At 44.9% G+C, this 25,762-nt stretch overlaps 1 protein-coding gene across 2 annotated transcripts in view; it reads right to left on the minus strand.

Moving 5' to 3' along the window:
* Positions 1 to 7,414: 7,414 nt before the first annotated feature.
* The window catches only part of FASN (fatty acid synthase), a 67,623-nt gene continuing 49,275 nt past the window's right edge, over positions 7,415 to 25,762 (minus strand). For both annotated transcript variants that reach the window (XM_069951510.1, XM_069951511.1), the window contains exons 33-43: positions 25,447 to 25,642; positions 25,201 to 25,352; positions 23,576 to 23,667; positions 23,244 to 23,395; positions 22,519 to 22,764; positions 21,893 to 22,081; positions 19,941 to 20,165; positions 13,964 to 14,184; positions 12,570 to 12,668; positions 12,226 to 12,477; positions 7,415 to 8,866 (exon numbers count right to left, since the gene is read on the minus strand). In XM_069951510.1, coding sequence (XP_069807611.1) covers positions 8,729 to 8,866; positions 12,226 to 12,477; positions 12,570 to 12,668; positions 13,964 to 14,184; positions 19,941 to 20,165; positions 21,893 to 22,081; positions 22,519 to 22,764; positions 23,244 to 23,395; positions 23,576 to 23,667; positions 25,201 to 25,352; positions 25,447 to 25,642 — 1,962 coding nt within the window. In that variant the 3' untranslated portion in view covers positions 7,415 to 8,728. The remainder of the gene's footprint in view (positions 8,867 to 12,225; positions 12,478 to 12,569; positions 12,669 to 13,963; positions 14,185 to 19,940; positions 20,166 to 21,892; positions 22,082 to 22,518; positions 22,765 to 23,243; positions 23,396 to 23,575; positions 23,668 to 25,200; positions 25,353 to 25,446; positions 25,643 to 25,762) is intronic.

The raw sequence follows: 25,762 nt of genomic DNA on the forward strand, positions 1-25,762 counted from the left end.
TTGACAATCAAATCTACCTTCTAGCACATTCCTATAAATTTCCCTGGATTCTAAACCAAAGCAGGTCAGTTTACATCCTATAAATATGTCATGAATTTTCCAAAATTTTACAGTGCAATGTGACAGCTCATGTTGGGATTCGATTTAAAGGGAACCTGTCACCAATACTGTTATACAGCAGGAAGATAGGATCATTCACTGGACTCTGGAAGCCGAGAGGATCGACGGGGGAACGGATGGCAGGTGAGTTGTGTTTTGTTTTTTTATTTACTGACTGCTGTGCAAGGGGGGGGGCATCTATAAGGGGGGGGGGGGAGCAGAGGGGGACCATCTATAAGGGGGGGGAGCAGAGGGGGACCATCTATAAAGGGGAAAAAAGAGGGGGACCATCTATAAAGGGGAAAAAAGAGGGGGACCATCTATAAAGAGGGGGACCATCTATAAAGGGGAAAAGAGGGGGACCATCTATAAAGGGAAAAAGAGGGGGACCATCTATAAAGGGAAAAAGAGGGGGACCATCTATAAAGGGGGGAAAGAGGGGGACCATGTATAAAGGGGAAAAGAGTGGGACCATCTATAGAGAGGGAAAGAGGGGGACCATGTATAAAGGGGGGAAAGAGGGGGACCATCTATAAAGGGGGGAAAGAGGGGGACCATCTATAAGGGGGGAAAGAGGGGGACCATCTATAAGGGGGGGAAAGAGGGGGACCATCTATAAGGGGGGAAAGAGGGGGACCATCTATAAGGGGGGAAAGAGGGGGATCATCTATAAGGGGGGGGAAAGAGGGGGACCATCTATAAAGGGGAAAAGAGGGGGACCATCTATAAAGGGGAAAAGAGGGGGACCATCTATAAAAGGGGAAAGAGGGGGACCATTTATAAAGGGGGAGAGAGGGGGACCATCTATAAGGGGGAAAAAGGGGGACCATCTATAAGGGGGGAAAGAGGGGGACCATCTATAAGGGTGGGAAAGAGGGGGACCATCTATAGAGAGGGAAAGAGGGGGACCATCTATAAAGGGGGGAAAGAGGGGGACCATCTATAAGGGGGGAAAGAGGGGGACCATCTATAAGGGAGGGGGAGAGGGGGACCATCTATAAGGGAGGGGGGAGAGGGGGATCATCTATAAGGGGGGAAAGAGGGGGACCATCTATAAGGGGGGAAAGAGGGGGACCATCTATAAGGGGGGGAAAGAGGGGGACCATCTATAAGGGGGGAAAGAGGGGGACCATCTATAAGGGGGGAAAGAGGGGGACCATCTATAAGGGGGGAGAGAGGGGGACCATCTATGAAGGGAAAAAGAGGGATCATCTATAAAGGGGGAAAGAGGGGGACCATCTATAAGGGGGAAAGAGGGGGACCATCTATAAAGGGGAAAGAGGGGGGTCATCTATAAGGGGGGGAAAGGGGGACCATCTCCTATAGGATTAGCACCCTCCTCTCCTGACATCCTCTGTGCTGCTGTGTCCTCCCCTATAAGATCAGCCCCCTCCTCTCCTGACATCCTCTGTGCTGCTGTGACCTCTCCTATAAGATCAGCCCCCTCCTCTCCTGACATCCTCTGTGCTGCTGTGACCTCTCCTATAAGATCAGCCCCCTCCTCTCCTGACATCCTCTGTGGTGCTGTGTCCTCTCCTATAAGATCAGCACCCTCCTCTCCTGACATCCTCTGTGCTGCTGTGTCCTCTCCTATAGTATCAGCCCCTCCTCTCCTGACATCCTCTGTGCTGCTGTGTCCTCTCCTATAGTATCAGCCCCCTCCTCTCCTGACATCCTCTGTGCTGCTGTGACCTCCCCTATAAGATCAGCCCCCTCCTCTCCTGACATCCTCTGTGCTGCTGTGACCTTGGGGGGGGGGGGGGGGCGCAACATCAGGGTGAGTTGGCAATATGTTTATTGGGGGCAGCGGAAGTGGGGTGGGCAATGTTTACTGGGGGTAGCAGCAAGGGACCAAACATTATGTTTATTGGGGTCAGCAGGGAGGGGAGGCAGGCAGTGTTTTTTGGGGACAGCGTGGGGGGGGGGGCAGTAGCGGATCATAATGTGGGCAGATTGACTGGGGGGGGGGGCCAGGTTGGGTGAACAGCCCGGGGCCCAGGGTACATTTAATCCGCCACTGAATATATATATATATATATATATATATATATATATATATATATATATTTATGACAATGTAAGCAATCTATGTCTATAGTCCATTTTTAGGGGGAAAATTTTAACCAGACTATTAAAAAAAACAGATTATTTGGCAATTAATATGGATGGATTCATTCATGAGAAAGACAAATGCAGATGTGAACGCAGCTTAAACCATGCTATTGTATCTCTGGCTGTATGTGTAGGGTTGTTGTCCAGCTGGAAGGTGAACCTCCGCCTTAGGGCCCTATTCCATCAGACGATTCTCGATTAACGATCTAGCGAAAGACCTGAAAACGTTCACTCATTTCCATGGAACGATAATCGTTACTTATGATCGTATTTGCGATCGTTTTTTCTTCTTGGTGTCAGAAAGTTATATAGATTTGTAATTTACGTCTATTTAAAAATCTCAAGTCTTCCCATACTTATTAGCTACTATATATCCTGCAGAAAGTTGTGTTTTCTTTTCAGTCTCTGCTGCCACCTCTGTCAAAGACAGAGTAGCAAATCCCCATAGAAAACCTCTCCTGCTCTCGGACAGAGGTGGCAGCAGAGAGCACTGTATCAGACTGAAAAGAAAACACCACTATCTGCAGGACATACAGCAGCTGATAAGTACTGGAAGACTTAAGATTTTTAAATAGAAGTAAGTAACAAATCTATATAACTTTCTGAAACCAGTTGATTTGAAAGAAAAAGATTTTCGCCGGATAGCCCCTTTAACAACAGCTCTGACCAGCATCCCTGTCCCTGCTGAAGAAAAGCCTCCCCACAGCACGGTGCTGCCACTGCCATGTTTCATGGTGTGAATGATGTGTTCTGGGTGAGGTGCAGTGTTAGTTTTCCACCACACATAGGGGAAATTTATCATTCAGTCTAATAACTGCAAATAGTTTTTCTGTGTGCTTTCTTCTATTGCAAGGTTTTCCTATTGTGCACAAAAACCTTAGTGAATTTGCACAATTTTTCTCACTTGTGAAAAAACTCAAACATGAGTAAATTTTACACTTGGTCAGGAGGTGGCAAACAGCTGCACCAAAATGTTGCATGATTTTTCTATTTTTTTGCAACAATAAATTAGTCTTTTAGGAACGCACGAAAAAGCTGCCCCACATTCAGTTAGGTGAATAGAGATTATTGGTGGAAAAAATGTTCAAAAGAAATTAATTTACCAATAACATTTTTCATTTAGGTTAGCTTCATACTGTCTTAAATTTTTGGAACAACACCCCTAAAAATGGCCAGAGGTTAGCTGTAGGTCAATGGAATATTATGAAATACCATACATACTTTTTTCTCTCCTCTCTGGTGTTTTTTTTGGATCTATGGCAGTTTTTCCAAAACACAGCATACGGGTTTGCCATTTTTTCTGCAAACTGTTGCATTTCTCTCCCATAGAGTTCAATGGAATCCTTCTGTTCATCTCAAAAATGCCAAAGGCAAAAAAAGACAGTCACACCTAAAGTCAAAAATGCCAAGAAAATCTTTGCCAGCTTTTCTGCCACCCTTAGACTGAAAGGTTCATTGGACCAGAGCCCCTTCTGGGGGGGTTTAATCTAATCCTGTGCCTGGTAGGGCTGTTAGGAGCATTGCCCTGCCCCCAGAGCGCTGATCCGCCATGGATGCAGTTAATACTGAGAATACACAATGCCCAGGTATGCACTAGAGCTTGTAATAAATAGGCAAAGTATGGCCATGTATGAAGAGAACTTCCCATGGGCTGAAAAACTAGTTCTTACCCCCCTCTCAGATGTAGCCCTATGAGAATCAGCGCTCCACACAGTATAATGCCCTTAAAGTGCCCCCACACAGTTTTAAGAGCCCCAAGACATAGATAGTTATCTTATAACATGATTACCACCATACAGTAATTACATTGTGCCCCCACATAATAGTAAGGTATTCTCTGCGCCCCTATATAGTAGTTAGGTCCGTATATAGTATAAGCCTCTCTGTGCAGTTCTCATATAGGAAGAAGCCACTGTGTGCAGTCGTAATGTAGCATAGGCCCCTGTGTGCTGCCCCAGTAGTATAGGCCCCTGTATGTCACCCCAATAGTATAGACCCCTGTGTGCAGCCCAAATGTAGTATAGGCTTCTGTGTGCCACCCAAATGTAGTCTAGGTTCCTGTGTGCCCCAGTAGTATTAACCCCTTTGTGTTGCCCCAGTAGACTAGGTCCCTGTGTTCTGCCCCAGTAGTATAGGCCCTCTGTGCAGCCCCAGTTGTATAGGCCCCTGTGTGCTGCCCCAGTAGTATAGACCCTCTATGCAGCCCCTATGTAATATAGGTCCTCATGTGCTACCCCAATGGTATAGGTCCCTATTTGCTGCCCCAGTTGTATAGGCCCCCTGTGTGCTGTCCCAGTAGTATACGCCTCTGTGTGCTGCCCTAGTGGTATAGGGGCCCCGAAGGCCGGCCCCTTGGTCCTTGCCATTTGCCAGGGTTCGCTGTGTGCTGGTGCTTCCTTTTTGACTCATAGGGTAATGCACCCTGTGCGGTTGCACAGGTCGCACACCCCTAAGGTTGGCCCTGCCTTCATTTAATGAACACAAAAGCAGCCTCCCTAAGACCTGCACTAGTCATAATCTATGAACTTGTTATGTCTTAAGATTTTTTTTTAGACGGGTGTTTTTTTTATGAACCACACAAGAGACTGTAATCAAAGTGTCCCATCTCAAAGGACCATCTGTTCTTTGCATTTCTTCTAATGTTCAGTTTACTATAAAAGCAGATATACCATACAATAATCCTCAGTCTAATTATTATAAGATTTTCCTGCCCACATCAGAATCTTACATTTCCCTGTAACCACTTCCTTAATAGAATGACATTTTACAGAATCATGAACTTTGGATTTTAGTATCTCACTGAGGACATTATACATGAATTAAACATTTCTGCATCAGCTAAGTATTCTGTACCGAAACACCCAATGTTTTACTAAAGGATTATTCAGAAGAATTTCAAACAGTGGTGGATTTTTGGTGCTCAAACCTCCGAACCCAGGCCTGATCACTGCACTTCAATGAAGAAAGAGACAAGGATTCCCAGTGCTTGTGTCAACCAGATTTATTCTTTATTGCAGTTGCTATGTGTTTCAAAGAGACAGCCAGCGGCTGTCAACGGGACCCGGGAGCGGTGCTGTGGGGCATGAGGATAGGTAAGTATACTTTGTTTATTATGTTACCGCACCCCCGCATTCCTGTTATTTTTTCATTTCATGGGACTCCTCTTTTAATTCCTGCAATATCTGCCGACTGAAGGATGTATATATGAAGGGATGCATTGAGGCAGGGCTCTTAGTAGCAGAGTTGATGTACAGTGGTATTGTGAGATGGATATTAGGTTAGAAGTTACAAGAAGTATGTTTAGTTGTGACAGTCTAAAAGAAAGAATTTACCACACTGTATGCTGTATAGTGTTATTATTAATAGTTCTAATAGTTTTCACTTGACTTACCCCGACAGGAGGTTGAAAATGAAAGAACTACACAATGTTGTATTATCTCCTGGCACAGCCCTCTCTCCTGAGATCTCTGCTGTCTCAGGAGGCTTGGTTGAATCTTGTCTTATCTTGTCTTGATGTTATCACCCCTGACCAGCCCCTACAGCCTACATCACTATTCCCCTGTCATATACACATGAGCCCTGTTGTTTTAGGAGGGTATAGACAGTGGCGGATTATAATGTGGGTGGTTCGGGCAACTGCCTAAGGCCTGACGCTCCTGGGGGGGCCAATGACTGACCGAACCACCCACATTATAATCTTCTCCTGCAGCTGCACATAATTCATTGGCCTACCAGAGCATCCTTTGATCCTCCTGCGGGCCCCCAAATGTCCAGTCGGGAAAATAAGATCAGCAAAAGAGGAATGTGTGAGAGGTATGCTCTTTTTTGCCTTCCTCTGGATCAACACAGTAGGGTTTCTGTAGGTTAACCTTGATGGACTCAATGTCTTTTTTCAACCTTATTGACTATGTAACAATCTATTACCAGCATGGGGGCCATATCATAACAACCTGACAACCTATTACAATTCTTCCTTATCCTCTTTTCAGTATGTTTCCAACCGATAGGAGGTTAGACCCGGCCACCCCTATATAAGTGAGTTAGTTTCTTTGTCCAGTTGTCTGCAGTGAGGAGATACAGAAAAAGAGAGATTTGCTGCAGCGGTCTACAGCCAGGCCTGGCTTAGGCCAGGGCCCTGGGAGGGTCTTTTGTCAGTAGTGGAGTTTGTGTGAAACAGAGACACAGTTATTCAAGAGACTTTGAGAAAGTGATTATGCACTGCTAAGCCCAAAGGTAGGGTAACTAACCTGGGTTCAACCTTGCTTACGCCTGGGATCCTTCTAAAACGTCAGGGCAACCTAAAAAGACAAAAATTGGTGGGACAAAGAGCCTAAGCTGATGTACTCCACTGATACTTGCTCAGCATTCTCTGGGACTGTATGAGGTTTTCTTCCCCTTCTACACCAAATTATTCTACACAACCATCCCAGCAGAGTACTGCACTAATTAGGCAGGATCCCCAAGACAGCCCCTGAAGCTATCTAAGCTAAGCAACACTTCTACTTCTTACTACCACTATGAGCTACTACCTCAAGCACTGCCAACACCTGTACCAGCTAACGTTATTAACATGTATTGCACTGAAGTTCTCAAGTAGAGTTCTTTTGCTACCCTTTACAAAGCCCAGTGTCATTGTTTCCGGGGTAGGTATCACCACTCTTGGCCACTGTGACAAGTGCCCCAGTGAAACACCAGACTAGATTATATCCCTTTACAAATATTACCATACAAATCTTTAGGGTCCTGCGTCACTGTGATAAAGGTGGATGGGGCCAGGTTGGGTGAACAGCCCAGGGTACATTTAATCCACCCCTGGGAATAGATTATGATTTCCAGTGGTCTGCGGCTAATGTGTACTTTATTAAACTATTGAAAATTTTGAAGATGATTTGCAAATTAATTTTATCATTTTTGTTTGTAATGGCTGCAGCTCTGTTTTCCTGCTTCCCGTCAACCAACCATAGAGTTACACAACAGAATTACGGGTGCCTGCTGCCACCATGAGGCGTATACTATATCTGCACTTGTACAGCTTGCACTGAACACAATACTAGGTGTAAGGAGGTCCTCTAGGTGAATGCCTAAGGAATATTATGATACAAGCAGCATGTGGCTGATTCTAGTGCAAAATTATCTGTGTCTGAATATAAGTCCAGGTTATGTAGCTGACACATATAATAAGGACAAAATCAGAGAAAGTGGAGACATTTTCCTTCTTTATTAATAATATGAGAGTGCAACATACACAAGACTATTGTAAAGCAGCTCTATTTACCAGGGGAAAGAAAAATAATGTATGAAAAAGTAACCATCACAATTATTTCTTAATATTAAAATATAAGCCTACGTAAAAGTTATTCTGCTGCGGTCAACAGAGGGAGGATCTCAACAGGTGTCTATACTGACAGTGAACGTCCCAGCATGTCCCTAAGATCCACAAGAAATCAATTCTTCTGTCCTGAGCCTTAATCTGGGAGAACATCAAACCTGTGTTCACCTCCCAGCTGTGTCATAGGTGCAGCAGAAATTCGCATTTCCTTCAAGGAAATTTCCAGTGTAGATACACCTGCTTCATGAGCGGTGTCAGGATCACTCCCCCACTAGAAGATGCTTAAACCCCATGCCAAGCATTTAATTTATTGGACCATTGCATGCATGTTTGTGCCTTCTCATCATAGAGAACTGCAGTTTATTCAAGCATTACATAATGTTGGCCCCTTATATAAGGTTTAAACCATCCAAAAACAATATATATGTAAATTCATTGCCATCACTAACAACACAATCTTCTAGACACTATGGTGCTTATATAGTTATTTGATGTCGGCAGCCAACCATTGGGCATGATTGCCTCTCAGGTATAATATTTTATGCTTGTTGCACATATAGATAGAGTTTTGCAGATGAAGGGTTTGGTCATTTCCATATGGAGCTGTCTGCATCTCCAGTGAGTGAGTGCCCAAAGAACAATAAGAGATACAATAAATTACGTAACATTAAAATAAAAAAAATTACAAAAATACAACACCAACCAAGACATCAAGATTGACAGGGACTCCACTGTACGAAGACCTATGTCATTAATACCCATCAGTCTCTTCACAGGCATGGCAATGCCTCAGAGGATGAGAAGCAGTCATTCAAAGTGGTGTGCAGGGTTTTCTAAGTGCTAAAGTTTCGCCTTTGGAATACTGATAAGAACAACATGCTACAAAATGAACTTTACTCCTACTCTATGTAGAAGGCATAGGAGCCTTTGCTGTGTTTGATACACATAGAGCAGGGAAAGAAGTAATGGACATGAAAAGATGAGTCTTCCAGGGTTACTGGCCACTGGAGATACCATTATGGCACTGGGAAATGTAAGTGAAGTAATGGTTTACATGGGCGTGCTCTGTAGACCACCATATTCCAGTCCAGTGTGTTAAATGAAGCCATTTTCTCCTTCATGTTAGCAGAACCTTTAGAAGCCTTACAAGGAGATGACGGCTTCAGTGAAACACGCTAGTGTTTTAATCTAACCCTCACGGACACTTGTGCGAGGCTCAGCTAGAGAACTGTGGATGATGCTGGTGATAGAGTCAACTCCTGTTCCTTCAAGGAATGTGCGGTGGTCTCCTTCTATGACGTGAATAGACACTTTCCCATCACACACCTGAGAAGAACAAAGAATTTACATTAAATTGTAGATTAAACTGTGAAATATCTACATGAAGTTGCATTTCTAAATATTTCTGCTTAAAGGGAAACTATCAGCAGGTTAGAAGAATCTGCTGATAAGTTCCTATAATATATATATATATAATATAATGCAGGGGGTGCTGAGCATGAAGAGGAGTATCTTACCTTCATCTTCAGTGCTGGTACTAGCAGCTTATTCCCTATGCCAATGAGGCGTTTTGGTGCCCTGGGGATGGGACTAGTGCACTGATTGGCCCCTTCTAATATCATCAAAATATGCCGGCGGGGGTGGATTGGTGCACTGGGGCGGTGGTGTGGTGCCCAGTGCACCAAAACGCCTCATTGGCATGCGGAATAAGCTGCTAATATCAAGAATATGGCGCTGAGGATGAAAGTAAGAAACTTACATTCATTCTCACCCCCCCAGCGCACTATTGGGACACAAGACAACATAGCTTCCGAGGAAGATCAATCAAAATGGAATATGGTCTGCACAACGGCAGAGGATTGGGAACAGTAACCTGAAGTCAAGTTAGATATTTCAAAACCTATTTCCTTTTGAAGAATTGTCTAGGAGATGCCGGATAGGCAAGGCTGAATAGACAACATTATAAAGCAGGGGTCTCAAACTCGCGGCCCAACTGCGGCGCTCGGGACACTAGTTTGGGGCCCCCACCTCAATGGTAGCTTTCCTGTAAGTGCGGCCCTCATCAGCTGCTCAGCCGCGATTGTCTGAGCTTAACGTTATGCTCAGCCAATCGCGGCTGAGCAGCTGATGACGCGGCAAAGGGGGACGGCATCAGGGACGGCTGCAGCTGTTCGGCTGGCCTCCCAAAGACGACGGAGAGATGCGCGGCGGCGGTGGTGGGAGGGGAGGTGTGTGGTGCAGGGGCCTACAGCCGCCTAGCAGAGCCGCCGCCCCCTAGCGTCCCTCCCGCACATGCAGCTCCCCGGTCTCTGGTGATCGCATCACTGCAAGTCCTGGGGCTGTTCAGCAGGATCGGGGGATGCAGTGCAGACCCCCAATCCTGCTTTACAGCCCCAGGACTTGCAAGCAGGATTGCAAGCAGGATTGGGGGTCTGCACTGCATCCCCCGATCCTGCTGAGCAGTCCCAGGACTTGCAGCGATGCGATCACCTCACCCTGCGGCCTCCTCCTCCAGAGATCGAGTAGCTGCATATGCGGCTGAGAGGAGAGCGCCGGTGATGGGGGTGAGAGGAGGAGGAGGGGTGTGTGCCCAGCTCCCCCCAGTCCCCTCTCAGTGACCCCCAGCTCCCCCCAGTCCTCTGTGTCACCCCCCAGTCCCCTCTCAGAGACTCCCAGTCCCCTGTGTCCCCCCCAGTCCCCTGTGTCCCCCCAGTCCCCTCTCAGAGACCCCCAGTCCCCTGTGTCACCCCCTGCTCCCCCCAGTCCCCTGTGTCACCCCCTGCTCCCCCCAGTCCCCTCTCAGAGACCCCCAGTCCCCTTTGTCACCCCCAGTCCCTTCTCAGAGACCCCCAGTCCCCTTTGTCACCCCCAGTCCCCTTTGTCACCCCCCTGCTCCCTCCAGTCCCCTGTGTCACCCCCCTGCTCCCCCCAGTCCCCTGTGTCACCCCCCAGCTCCCCTCTGTCACCCCTGCTCCCCCCCAGTCCCCTGTGTCACCCCCAGTCCCCTCTCAGAGACCCCCAGTCCCCTCTCAGAGACCCCCAGTCCCCTCTGTCACCCCCAGTCACCTGTGTCACCCCCTGCTCCCCCCAGTCCCCTGTGTCACCCTCTCCTCCCCCCATTCCCCTGTGTCAACCCCCAGCTCCCCCCAGTCCCCTGTGTCACCCCCCAGCTCCCCCCAGTCCCCTGTGTCACCCCCAGTCCCCTTCTTGTGGAAAACCTGATGCGGCCCAGCCTCACCCAGACTCTACCTCCAGCGGCCCCCGGGTAAATTGAGTTTGAGATCCATGCTATAAAGCAAGAGATTGTAGCTTCTATTTTAGAGCTGTGCAGTAAAGAGCTGAATGTACTGTACAATAATATTGCCATATGCCCACAGTATGCTATGAGAACAGACCAGAAATAGCACAAGGGTGCTGGATTACATAAAATTAAAGTGGAATGCTATTTCTAAAACCATCATTTGCTTTAAGTTTTGCATATGAATGGCACCGTTCACGGGAATCGGGCCACGGCTCAAAAAAAGGACCACCACACCGGCTTCCCTGCGTCAGCACCATTCTATTTATATGCAAAACTTAAAGCGAATGTACTGATGGTACATTTGCTTTAAGTTGAATTAAGTTGCCGTTATAATTAAAGGGGTTATCCAGTTCTACAAAAATATGGCCACTTTTCTTCAGAGACAGCATCACTCTTGTCTCCAAATCAGGTGTGGTTTGCAACTAAGCTCCCCTTACTTTAATGGAAATGAGTTACAAAACCTGCACCCAAAGTGGAGACAAGAGTGGTGCTGTCATGCAGCCATGTTTTTGTAGTGCTGGATAACCCCTTTAAGGAGAACAGGAGGAATGTATCAAGGCTTGCATCTAATTTTTTTTGCATAAAATGTTGTGTATTTTTGTACAAGCCTCATTTTGCCAAAATGTGTGACTATGTGATGTGTATCACCTGGCAAACAAGTGTGACTTCAGTATAAATGGGGCAAAGTCTGAGACTAGGTTTACACACAGTAAAATGAAAGCTAAATACCAGTCATTTTGAGTAAAAACAAAACAGATAAATAAAAATGGCTAAATTTGCAAAAGCAATTGGTATATAATGAGCATGTTCCTCATTTGGACAGTTGTAATTAATTACAGATGCAGTGTGCACTGCCAGTCCATTTCCTATTGACTTCAATGGAGCACATTATTGAACGAACGTATTTTACCATTAAAATTACAGTGATATTTTTGTTTTGTTTTACAGTGTGTGAACATAGTCTGAAACTGAATTTTCCAATTGCAGTGAGAGTACTTGTCTCATATAGGGAATGTTCACACAACCTAAAAATGAGGGCAAAATACCGCTCTAATTCTGGGAGAAAATTATGGCTGTAATTTCAAAATATAATGTGCCCCATTGAAGCCAATGGGGATAATTGTCCATCATTGCACATACTGTATGGGTTAATGGCCGTAAAATAATGAATGTGCTCTTTATTATCTACTGTAATAATGGAAAATATGGACATATTTTCACCTCGAAATGAAGGCCGCCCAAAAATAGGGCCTCAAAAACCATTGTGTGAACATTTCCTTAGGCCACGATCACACAACGTCTGACTGACATCTTTACACGGAGCATCAGGCAGCAGAAATCGCTTACATGATCATTTTGACAGACAAAGACAATCTCCACTTACCTCTGACAATTTGTAGTCTGCTCCCAGCCCTTCTCCATATTCATTTTTTGTCTTTGCCATCAAAAGAGTAATGTTTCCATGATACTTATTGACTGGGACATACTGATCCGCAGCCTTGAGTTTGAAGTAGAAGGAGGAAGCCGCAAAGTGGAGGGCATCATGGTTGATGGACTTATGACTCTGTGTTATCAGGTCCACTGCAGCCCTGACTCTGGCCTCTAAGTCCTTCTGGGGGAGGAGAGTTTCCAGCAGCTGTAGGAAGACAGGGTAAGTGATTGTTATAATAATAATGCTTTTTCTGGATACACAGGCAGCCTACTGGGATGTATGTGCATGACATTTACCTTATTATATTCAGTACCAGTGAACTGCTGGATGAACGCACACAGGGCCTCAGTTTCGGCCTCAGCGTCACTGCCTGGAGTTAATTTGGCACGATAGCTCTACAAAATAAAGAGGTATGTTAGTGACTACACAGCTTCCCAGACACAGAAATGAGCTCTAAAGTGTTACGTCATATGCATCGTATAACGTTTTATTTCCAGTGTTACCATAACTAAGAACAGTACACCATGTAGAGGAATATATAGTTTTCTATGATTTGATTTATTGTGTTCTGTTCTGCTCTTGTTCAACACTTATGTCATGATAACACGTCCTCCATAGTGAGACTATACAGTATGTGACCAAACAATGGTACCATTACTACAGGCAGCACATCGTGCAGGACTATATACAAAGAACGGTGAGGAGCTGAGAAGACTGGTGGCACGAAACTAAGAAAAAAGTTACTGAAAGTAAATTGAAATAGTTTTTTTTATTTCAGTCTTTTAAACCCATATGAACATTACTAAAAAATTCTGGATATTTGCTATGCTCATTGCTGTGTGTTCTCATTGCTACTGTATACATAGGAGGGATGGGTATTAAATGCAAATGGTTTGCTGGTACTTTATGCCTAGTGAACATGGAGGCAGGGATATTTTCTATAGTCACACTGTGACAATGAGTTCATGAGTTGAAAACCACTGGAAACCTTCCTTAGACCAGTTTCACACAAGTATTTTTTGGGTGCATTTCATTGCCCAAAATATGACTGAATATCCCAGTAGTACCATAGATAAACTGATCCAAACTGCATCCCTGGGATCTAATATACTGTATGTATAAGCAGGGGCGTAACTAGAAATGACTGGGCCACATAGCAAACTTTAAGTTGCCCCCCCCCCACCCCACCCCTTCCTGACAGACCCCTAAGCTGTCAAGTTTAGTCATAACTGCAAATCCTCAGCAGGAGTGCCTACAGTTAAAGGGACATTCGCAGAACCTGAGAGGCCCGCTCTGCCATCTGGTGCTGCACATGATGACAGCTCAGGGGGCCCAGTGTACTGCAGGGGCCGTCAATGGGGCCCCATGATTCGGTGGGCCCTATTGCAGCCGCTATGCCTACTACAATGGTAGTTACGCCCCTGTGTCTAAGCTACCTTCAGCCATGCCGGTACTCTTCGTAATATGGGCATCTGGAATATGGATATATTAAACTTGCCCAAGAGGTTTTGAATACATGGTCTTATGGTGCCAACATAGGTTGTATGTGTTGCAAAGGACACACCCCTGGTTCTTTTCATCCATTTACTACCACCATATTGGTATAACTTGTATTTAATATCACATTCTGCTATCTGTTTATTCACTCTGACTCTCCTTGTATAAGGCAAATGGAAGTAAGCAACCTTACCTGTGTATATGCAGCAACATATGAATGTGACCCATCAAATAGGAACAAGCTGTCGGGGGCATGTGTGCCATCCCGCTGAGCCTGCAGCTGGGAGCACATCTCGAAGGCCACACAAGCTCCAAATGAGTAACCAGCTATCCAGTAGGGCCCCTCTGGCTGCACTTGCTTGATACACTGTATGTAGTAGGTTGCAAGGTTCTGAATGCTGTCCAAGGGAGCCGCTAAAACACAAAATATTACACAATCATTTATTAATAGTCAATACAAAGTGTCAATGACTTTTGTCAAAACGTCTCTAAAAAATTTACTACGTGTCATAGAACATGGTAGTGCGACTGCAACAAGTGCGACAAATCCATTTCTGGTGGATTTTTGTTCACAGGTCACAAGCTGCATGTGACTTGTAACAATGCCACTATTGGCCTCAATACAAATGTCATGTGACTGTGACCTGCTTGCAACTTTTTTAAAAGTCAAATCCAACGTGTAATGAACATACATGATGGCAAGTTACGTAAATATTTTGGTTACGCAATTAAGAGGCACTTTGCTGTTGCGCAACATATGTCCCCACATAGCCTAAGCCTTAATACAGACTTGATACAAATTTTAATGGTGGTAACCTAGCATTGGATATGAAAACCTTTACATATTATCTTTGGTTCTTTTAAGACACAGATGGCATCAGAAGTGTCTAGTAGCCACTTATTGTCCTCTCCCTATGGAAATAACCACTTACTCTCAGCCAGGCCAATAGTGCTTGTTTATGATGAGCCAGGAGAGATAGCTGTCAGCTATTTAAGGAGAAAAACCAGATTACTTCACTCTCCTCAGCCTATCCAACATACAGCCCAGTGTAAATAACACTATAAGGCTATGTGTACACTGCGTAAGAGACCGGCCGTTCCGTGACTCGGCCAGGTCACAGAACGGCCGGTCTCTGCAAAGATCTTTCCGGCCGCAGTGTTCTGATGCGGTGCATCAACGCGCGCCCGCATCAGAAGTTCCCATAGCGCACAATGAAGCAAGCGGCCGGAGCCGCTCGCTTCTTTGTGTGAACTGACATGGGTTTCTACAACATGTTAGTTCTTTGCGGTGCCGCATGGGATCCCGGCCGGAGCGCAGGGGCTGGCTGGCAAATTTTAGCCCGGGGGGCAAGTACACAACACTGGCCCATGAGTAGCAGGCTGGCGGCCCATCCTTAAAGGACCACTCTGGCCTCTTACCTCTTACCTATAACATCTTCGGTCCTTCCAGTCATTTGTGACCAAATATCCTACTGTGCCCTGTGTGCCCTATGAAAGGGTCAGAACTCACTTTCCTGTATAAGTCTATGGGGCGGCTCAGTGATGACACAGAACGGTCCCATAGACAGATGCTAGGAAAGCTGGGTGACCTCTATCATACTGAGTACAAGATGCTGGAAAGCTGGGTGTCCTCCATCATACTGAGTATAAGATGCTGGGAAAGCTGGGTGAACTCCATGATACTAAGTATAAGATGCTGTGAAAGCTGGGTGACCTCCATTATACTGAGTATAGGATGGTGGGAAAGCTGGGTGACCTCTATCATACTGAGTATAAGATGCTGGAAAGCTGGGTGACCTCCATCATACTGAGTACAAGATGCTGGAAAGCTGGGTGTCCTCCATCATACTGAGTATAAGATGCTGGGAAAGCTGGGTGAACTCCATGATACTAAGTATAAGATGCTGTGAAAGCTGGGTGACCTCCATTATACTGAGTATAGGATGGTGGGAAAGCTGGGTGACCTCTATCATACTGAGTATAAGATGCTGGAAAGCTGGGTGACCTCCATCATACTGATTATAAGATGCTGGGAAAGCTGGGTGACCTCCATGATACTAAGTATAAGATGCTGTGAAAGCTGGGTGACCTCCATTATACTGAGTATAGGATGGTGGGAAAGCTGGGTGACCCCCGTCATACTGAGTATAAGATGGTGGGAAAGCTGGGTAACCTCCATCATACTGACTACAAGATACTGGGAAAGCTGTGTGACCTCCATCATATTTAGTATAAGATGCTGGGAAAGCTGGATGACCTCCATCCTACTGAGTATAAGATGGTGGAAAAGCTGGTGACGCCCATAATACTGTGTACAAGATGCTGGAAAGCTGGGTGACCTCCATCATACTAAGTATAAGATGGTGGAAAAGCTGGTGACCCCCATAAAACTGTGTACAAGATGCTGGAAGGCTGGGTGACCTCCATCATACTGAGTATAAGATGGTGGGAAAGCTGGGTGACCTCCATCATACTGAGTATAAGATGGTGGGAAAGCTGGGTGACCTCCATCATACTGAGTATAAGATGGTGGGAAAGCTGGGTGACCTCCATCATACTGAGTATAAGATGGTGGGAAAGCTGGGTGACCTCCATTATACTGAGGATAAGATGGTGGGAAAGCTGGGTGACCTCCATTATACTGACTACAAATACAAGATGCTGGGAAAGCTGCCTGACCCTCATTATACTGACTACTACGCAAGATGCTGGGAAAGCTGGGGTTACTGTATTTTTACAATAGTTTATATCACTCGATGTACTTCTGTATATATGTCTCCTCTATGTACTCCTGTGTAGGTCTCCTCTTGTATATATGTATCATCTATATACTTCTGTATATACGTCTCCTCTATGTACTGCTGTATATATGTATCCTCTATGTCCTCCTGTATATATGCCTCCTCTATGTACTCCTGTATATATATGTATACTCTATGTACTCTTGTATATATATATATATATATATATGTATCCTCTATGTACTACTGTATATATGCCTCCCCCTGTATATATGTATCCTCTATGTACTGCTGTATATATGCCTCCCCCTGTATATATGTATCCTCTATGTACTGCTGTATACATGTATCCTCTATTTACTGCTGTATATATGTATCCACTATGTACTCCTGTATATATGTATCCTCTATGCCCTCCTGTATATATGTATCCTCTATGTAGCAGGGACACATGCAGGCGAGGGCATTTCCGGGATAAGCGAGGGGGGGGGGGGGTAGCGGGACACATGGTGCCTCCATCTAGGTAGAGTGTAGTAGTGGAGGTATAGTGGATAATGGGTGTAGTAGTACAGGTAAAGATGAGGGGTGAGGTAGTACAGGTATAGATATGGGGGGTATTAGTAATACTGATGAGGGGGATTAGTAGTACAGGTATAGATGTGGGCTGTAGTAGTACAGGTAAAGATGAGGGGTGTAGTAGGAATAAAGGTATAGATGAGAGGTGATAGGGGCATACTGGGGGAAACTGGGGCAGCTGGGGATGACTGGGAGAGCTGGGGGTGTACGGGGCAAACTGGGGGGTGAGTGGGGCAGCTGGGGGTGACTGAGGGGGACTGGGGCAAACTGGGGTTGACTTAAGCGGGACTGGGGCAGTTGGAGTTGACTGAATGAGGACTAGGGCAGACTGGGGGTGACTGAGAGGGACTGGGGCAGACTTGGGCGACTGAGGGGGGACTGGGCAGACTGTGGATGACTGAGAGGGACTGGGGCAGACTGGGGTGACTGAGGGGGACTGGGCAGACTGTGGATGACTGAGGGGGACTGGGGGTGACTCTAGGGGGACTGGGGCAGCTGGGGGTGACAGAGGGGGACTGAGGCAGACTGGGGGTGACTCTAGAGGGATTGGGCAGCTGGGGGTGATTGGGGCAGGAGTGCACATATCCCTCCTCCTCTCACCCCGGCACACAGGTTCCCCTCCCGGCCACACGTGCAGGTCCCCGGTCTCTGAAGCAGGCCACAGGGACTGTAGAGGTGATAGCGTCACTGCCATTACTGGAGCTGTACAGCGGGATCGGGGGATGCAGATCCCGCTGTTCAGCTCCAGGACCCGAAGCAACGTTATCACCACTACAGTCCCTGCAGCCTCCTCCAGAGACCGGGGACCTGCACATGTGGCCGGGAGGGGAGCAGGACGTGATATGTATAGCTGGGGTAGGTCAGTCGCGGCTCTGTTAGGCGGACTGCCGACCGCCCTGCACCTCACCTCCGGCTCGACACTCCACGCACCGCCGCGCCGACTGCTTGACCTGCACCTCTTGCCCGGCCGCCAACCCGTCACTCTACGCTGCTCCACCTTCAATGATTTTTTGTGAAAATTGAATTTACGGTTTTAATCTAAATTGATTCTAACCTTCTGGGCAAATTAATTTGATTAATCGCCCAGCCCTAACTCCTCTGTATGTATGTATCCTCTATGCACCCCTGTATATATGTCTCCTCCTGTATATATGTATCCTCTGTATGTCTCCTCCTGTATATATGTCTCCTCCTGTATGTATGTATCCTCTATGTACCCCTGTATATATGTCTCCTCCTGTATATATGTATCCTCTGTATGTCTCCTCCTGTATATAAGTCTCCTCCTGTATATATGTATCCTCTATGTACCCCTGTATATATGTCTCCTCCTGTATATATGTATCCTCTGTATGTCTCCTCCTGTATATATGTATCCTCTATGTACCCCTCTGTATGTCTCCTCCTGTATATACATATCCTATATGTACCCCTGTATATATGTCTCCTCCTGTATATATGTATCCTCTATGTACCCCTGGTAAAGTCCAAGGTTGGAACAGCGGAACCTCCCAGGGATGCACAGTCTCCGTCAGGTGGGCCCACACCTGATACTCAATAGCGAAAAAGAAATGGTGTGGAGACAGCATCCATCCAGTGAAAAAATATTTTTACTTTATTTTAAGCCATTGCATATAAAAAGATTACCGACGTTTCGGCTCTAACACTCCTGAGCCTTTCTTAAGTGTTAGAGCCGAAACGTCGGTAATCTTTTTATATGCAATGGCTTAAAATAAAGTAAAAATATTTTTTCACTGGATGGATGCTGTCTCCACACCATTTCTTTTTCTCTATGTACCCCTGTATATGTCTCCTCCTGTATATATGTATCCTATATGTACCCCTGTATAGATGTATCCTCCTGTATATATGTATCCTCTATGTACCCCTGTATATATGTCTCCTCCTGTATATATGTATCCTCTATGTACCCCTCTGTATGTCTCCTCCTTTATATATGTATCCTCTATATACTCCTCAGTATGTCTCCTCTTGTATATATGTATCCTCTATGTACCCCTGTATATATGCCTCCTCCTGTATATATGTATCCTCTATGTACCCCTGTATATATGCTTCCTCCTGTATATATGTATGCTCTATGTACCCCTTTGTATGTCTCCTCCTGTATATATGTATCCTCCTGTGTCCTGTATATATGTATCCTCTATGTCAGGGAGGGGGAACCTTGGCTCTTCAGCTGTTGCAAAACTACAACTCCCATCATCCATGGACAGCCTATCACTCTCCAGCTATGATGGGAGTTGTAGTTTTGCAGCAGCTGGAGGGCCTTGGTTCCCTCCCCCTGCCCTATGGCCTGCTGTGTAGATCTCCTGCTGTGTAGGTACCTTGCTTGCTGCAGACACCATCTTCTCCGTCTTCAGGCTCTTCTAGCCCAGTTGCAGGAGAACCAGCTGGGAGGAGAGAGCGGCCTCTGGTGGCCGGAGGAAGATACTGCCTACAGCAGTTTGCTTTTTACCATAAGCCTCTTAGGCTTATAGGAAAGCATAGTGGCCATACAGGGGGCGGGGCTTACCGGCATGGGGGCGGGGCTTCGGCGGCCGCTTCCATCACAGTCCGGATCCACCACAGCCACAGGTAAATATGACTGAAGAGGGTCCGGGCTGTAAGCAGGGGAGGCACTGAGGACTCCAGCCAGCTGTCAGCAGCCATGCGGCCCTGACAGCTGGGGGAAGCCCGGCCCAGGGGGCATATGCCCCCCTGCCCCCCGGCCCAGCCCGCCCCTGCCGGAGCGTATACGATGTGTATACGCTCCAGCCGGGATCCCATACAAGAATAGGCAGTGTTCCACCCCGTACAAAGTAGGCCGTAGTGTGAACCCCCCTTCTTTACCTTTTGTACATTGAAGTCCATAGCAGGAAATGTTAAGTTTGGAAGCCAGATTGTGGAATGCTGCAATAGATCCTTCAATGGGATGCACCAGGAAGAGATGACGCTCATTACTTTGGACATCGTTGAGCTTAGTGATTGTGGAAGCATCAGGGTTGACCAGGAGATTATTCAGATCCAGGAAGCTGAGATCCGGCTGCACACTGGTTTTCTGGGAGGGCTTGGATTCTGAAATGTTAAGAAATCATTTGTAAGAGAAACAGATCACTGATCTCAGGGAGACTAGCTAAAGATAACACCAGCCGGCAGTGTTATCTTTTGCAGGTTACCCTCATATCAGTGATCTGTTTGCCGTAAGGCACTACTAGGCATTGCTCCCACCTAGCCAGAATCCTGCTCCACGCTGATGAGAGGCAACACCCCAAAACAGTTGTCTGTGGATGGATGCCTGGTCTTGGTTTTCCCTTGGGCCTCTTAATATGGTGCCCCCCTACAGGAGTGACCCCTTGGCTGGGTCCTTCCCAGAGGGATATCTGGCTAGTCCTGTGTCATAAGACTCTTAAATGAGGCTCCACGGGTTCCTCTTTTGCAAGAAATCATTTGTTACATAGAACTTATTTTCACGTTGCTCTATAGTATTATCAGCATTTTCATTGATCATAAAATAATTCTACTCCGGACATTGGGTATAACTATATAACTAAATACTATTATTTTATTGCTCTAATACATGGGTCTCCAAACTGTGGCCCTCCAGCTGTTGCAAAACTACATTTCCCATCATGCCTGGACAGCCAAATCCAAAGCTTTAGCTTTCCAGGCATGATGGGAGTTGTAGTTTCGCAACAGCTGGAGGGCCGCAGTTTGGAGACCCATGCTCTAATACATCAGTTTTGCAGAGTGAGTTTTCATGGTTACAGATTATAAACTAAACAAAATACTCTGTCCTGTACTACATGTAATATAAATGATAGGTGGGGACCATGTTACAGATTTTGTACTCAGGCCCAGGAGCTTTAAGTTAGCTGTGTGCCCATGACAAAATATGCAAGTAAAGAAAATTATACATTCTATGATAGGAAGGCCATACAAACCTTTCTAGTTCTTGAAAGATTACTTGCTTTTAAAGGTGTTATCCAGCGCTTCAAAATATGGCCACTTTCTTCCAGAGACAGCACCACTCTTGTCTTCAGTTCAGGTGGGGTTTGCAATTAGGTTCCATTCACTTCAATGGAACTGAGTTACAAAGCCTGCACCCAAACTGGAGACAAGAATAGGGCTATCTCTGGAAGAAAGTGGCCATGTTTATGTAGTGCCGGATAACCCCTTTAAGTTCCAGTTGTGTTTTATGAATACAAGGGGTTACTCACCTTCTGTCTAAGAAAGAATATGTGATCAATGTCTTGGTTGGAAAAATATTTAGAGCTCTTTTTCATTTCTTATTCATGGGGTTGTCCTGTAGACAGCTGATTTTCTCAGGTCCAGCTTCTCTAACCCCTAGCGATCAGCTAAACATGTCTTACAGATCTCTTACAGATACCAATACCCCTTTAATAAGCTATATGGACAAGGATTGGTTTGAAGCAACAACTCCTTATATTGGTAGAATTATTCAAGTTGGTTTAGACACAAATACTGTTTATCTAGAATGCCCTTAACAGCAATGTTGCCCAATTAAACCCATTAATTTTAATAGAAATTGTTGGGTTGCCATCATGCTGTTAGTTATCAGACCGGACAAAACAGCACATAGCATAGCTATACATAGCCTACATATGACCAGCCAGCTTATCTTAAAATGTTTTCCACATTGAACGCATGTTCAATCTATCAACGTCAAACCCTAGTCTACAGATAATAGTCCATTGGTTTAGGAAATAAACATAATCACTTATGGATTGTAAGGGTATTACTGGGACATGTTCCAATATGTGACTTATCAATTGATATCCTACCTTCACTATGTCCAGGCTTGGAAGAGAGCTCCCGCAATTTGTTAATTGTTAGTTGCCTAACTTCCCTCATGGCCATGACAATATCATAATCACGTTCCAGCGTCTGCCGCACCTCTACACCCATGAGAGAGTCCAGCCCTAAGTCAGCCAATGTGGTGTCTGGATTCAAGCTGGTCACATCTCGGACACCTAGAGAGAATAGTGCAATAAAATCACAATGTCAAATGTCTTTTAACCAGAAGAAAGCTTAGTTTGAGGGATCTGACTTGTTATATAGGTCACATTGGTGGAATTGGAGTGTAGAGTTAGAGTTCAGACACCACATTTCCAAAAATACATTTCAGTGTCTGAACTAATCAATAAACCATATAAATCAATGATGGAAATGTCTTCTTCCAAAAAGTTCCAATAACTGAGATCTCTATCGAGCCTGGCAGCCAATTCAGGAATCAGTGATGGTCTAAGCTCACACCAGCTCTCCTGAGGATCTAGGACTTAGCTGGATCTAAAGTACAGTTTAAGTTGTTCACTATATTAAGGATAATAAAACTGAACTGAGTACTGAATGCACTAAAAGTAAGAGTTCCAATATGACTGATGCTTTGCCATTTTAATGTTCTTCTTACCTAAAATATGAGCTACAGCTTCCACCAGATCTTGCTGTCCAGCTCCTTTGGTTTTTACAGAGACTGTCTTCTCGGCCAAGACAAAACTGGACATAACAGGGTGTGGCTGGTTAAGGAATTGATCGAGAACCTCCAGACAAGAACTGATCCTCTGAGGTAATGTGCCACCTATCACAGTGTCATTACTTCCCATAGTCTCCAGCACGACACCCACATCGCCAATAGCGCCCCACTGGACAGCCAAGCCTGCAGGGACACATATGCAAGGTTTGGGTTAACATAGTTTAGTATTTCAACTTTAAGAACTTTAAAAAATAGGATATACCCATAATAACAGTATCTTTTATGTCTAATGAAATTATGGAATTGCATTTTGGCTAACTAGAAGAAATCATTATATTAGCTTTCCATTTGCAAATATAATGATTTTTTTCTAGTTAGCCAATAAAGGTATCACACCTAAGGGCGCCTTTACAAACAGAGATATCTAACACAATATTGAAGCCAAAGCCAGGAATGGATTTGAGGAGAAATCTCAGTCTTTCCTTTATGACCGGTTCTCTGTTTATAGTCTGTTCCTGGCTTTGGCTTTAAAAATCTATCAGATATTTGTGTGTGTAAAAGGACCCTTAGAAACTTTGTTGTTTCTGACACAAACATTATTATTATGTGCTATAGCTAAATACTAGTGACTACTAGTGACGAGTGGTTAGTATGTATTATACCTGGCAGATTGTCCCGGCGTCGCTTTTCACAAATACGCTCCATTGTTGAATTTGCAAAGCCATAGTTACTTTGCCCAGCATTTCCTCTCCCACAACTCACTGAGGAAAATACCACAAAATGATCCAGCTCAGGACACTTCTCTCTGCTGACCCTGTAAAAAAAACCATTCAGGACTTCATATCAGGCTACGACTATAGATGTATATATGTCATACATCATATATATGACGTATATATCATATCATATATAGGTGGCAAGAGACAAGGGGTGGGATCCAGACAGGTACAACTGAAATGCCTGCAGTACATTAATATTAGGTGTGAACACTTACCTGTCCAGATTAAGAGTACCATCATACTTTGGTTTGTTCACATCTTGAAACAGTTTAGTGGATAGGTTTTCAATCATGGCATCTTTTAGAACCTGTTCAGAAGAGAAAGGCATACATTTTAAGCAACGTGAGAAAATATTACTTTACTGAAAGAGTAGTAGATGCTTGGAACAAACTTCCAGCAGATGTGGTTGGTAAATCTACCATAACAGAATTTAAACATGCCTGGGCTAAACATATAGCTATCCTAAGATGATAAGAAGGGAAATACTAAAAGTGCAGACTAAATGGAGCCAGTGGTCTTTTTCTGACGACAATCTTCTATTTTTTTAATTTTCTACTATATTATTTCCATGGGTTTCTATCTATGTTGGAAACTGTGGAGCTATAGGCATCTTTACTTGCAATTTCCCATAATTGCAATAATATATACATATTTAATAATTTATTAAATAATAATTTATGCTGGATATTACAGTTGTATAGCAGAAATCCTACACTGTGTGACATAATGATATAAAGTAATGTGTAATAACACTGGCAGTTACATATAGTACCACGCTAGCACCCAGGTGCTTTCAGCTAAGTCTTACACTAATACCCTAAACTCGGGATGGTCCGTACGAACCCGAACTCTCAGTAATGATTCCCTCTGTCTTAAACCTCCATGCAGAGGGTGGATACAGCGGGAGGACCGCCTGGAAAACCGGGATACAGCCACAGCTATAGGCTGTATCCCTGTTTTCCATCCCTACCCTAAACCAATGATGGACATTGCATAAATCTTAAAAAAACAACTTCTTACTCTGTACCCATCCAGAGGAAGGAAAAAAAGAGAAGAGTCTTGTTTATTGAAGCCAAAGCCAGGAATGGATTTGAAAAAAGCAGAAATGTCAGTCTTTTCTTTATGACATGTTCTCTGTTTATAGTCTGTTCCCGGCTTTGGCTTCAACCTGTCAGATAAATCTGTCTGTGTAAAAGGACCCTAAAACAGCAATGGAGTCAGCACAATGTGGTATGAATAAAGTCATAGTTCACATTAGTGCCTTCTCCACTTCTATGTTAAATGGATCAGGTGTTTTTTTTTCTGCCGGCAATCTTCTATACTTCTGTCCCTTTCGTCCAGCCCCATCTCCTTATGGCTTTGCCAAGCAAAAGCATTTAATAAAGGACTAGTCATGCTCCATCCAAAACATGATCTATCTTTGCCTTTACTAAACTTATAAAGTTACATAAGTATTCTCCAGTTACATAAGTATTCAACAAATCTGTGGCACAAGAATGTAATGGCTAATCAAGCGGCGGCTATAAGAGGCACATCTTTGGTCTCAGGGAGGCTGAGGGACTTGAGATGAAGAACCCACTTAGATGAAAACAGTTGCCATGATTCATAACATAGCACTAGAGGGTCCTCAAGCCTTGCATCCGTCTATGTGAGCACTAGGGAATCCACATATCAGCAAGGAGCCATCTGTTGGTTACAGTCTTGTTTCTGTCATTATATGCAAGCATAATAATAATTTTCTAATAAAGAGGGGATGGATGGATGAGATGAGCCATAAATAAGATGGAACTTCATCGGATATTACCCTATTGATTATAGCTGGTATTATAACAGAACTCACCATGGCAAGGTTAAAGATTCCGCCCACTGGTCCTAGCTGCGATGCAGCATCTATTAACTGGCGGGCTCCACCTATAGAAGCCACATCTTTGGTGGAAACTACTACAGTAATTCCTGCTTCTTTCCAACTCTGGACTTGTTTGGCTTGATAACCTACAAAAACAAGCAAGCAGTCATATACCTGCCACATCATCATCACTTTTTCCGAGAACATTACTGTTTGGGAATTGTCGTGACTATATCTTACCATTCCTGATGCCGGATCGAGAAGTTAAAATGAGGTTCCGGGCACCTCTCTCAATTAACCACTGAGCCAACTCTAAGCCAAATCCACCAAGTCCTCCAGTAATGATGTAAGACTTTATTAAGGGGAAAGATGTACGAGGAATAGCAGGAATAAGAGCATCAGACTTGTGAGTGGGCCCCAACTCCTCATCACGCACCTAAACATGAAGTAAGATTGCATGAAAAGTCAGTATGAAGATTTGGGGGAACAATAACACTACTGGTTTGTGCCATGAATTAACTCTTAAGGAGTCTTTACTAAAGATAATGCTACAAGC

The sequence above is a fragment of the Dendropsophus ebraccatus genome, chromosome 14 (assembly GCF_027789765.1).
Source record: "Dendropsophus ebraccatus isolate aDenEbr1 chromosome 14, aDenEbr1.pat, whole genome shotgun sequence".
NCBI lineage: Eukaryota > Metazoa > Chordata > Amphibia > Anura > Hylidae > Dendropsophus > Dendropsophus ebraccatus.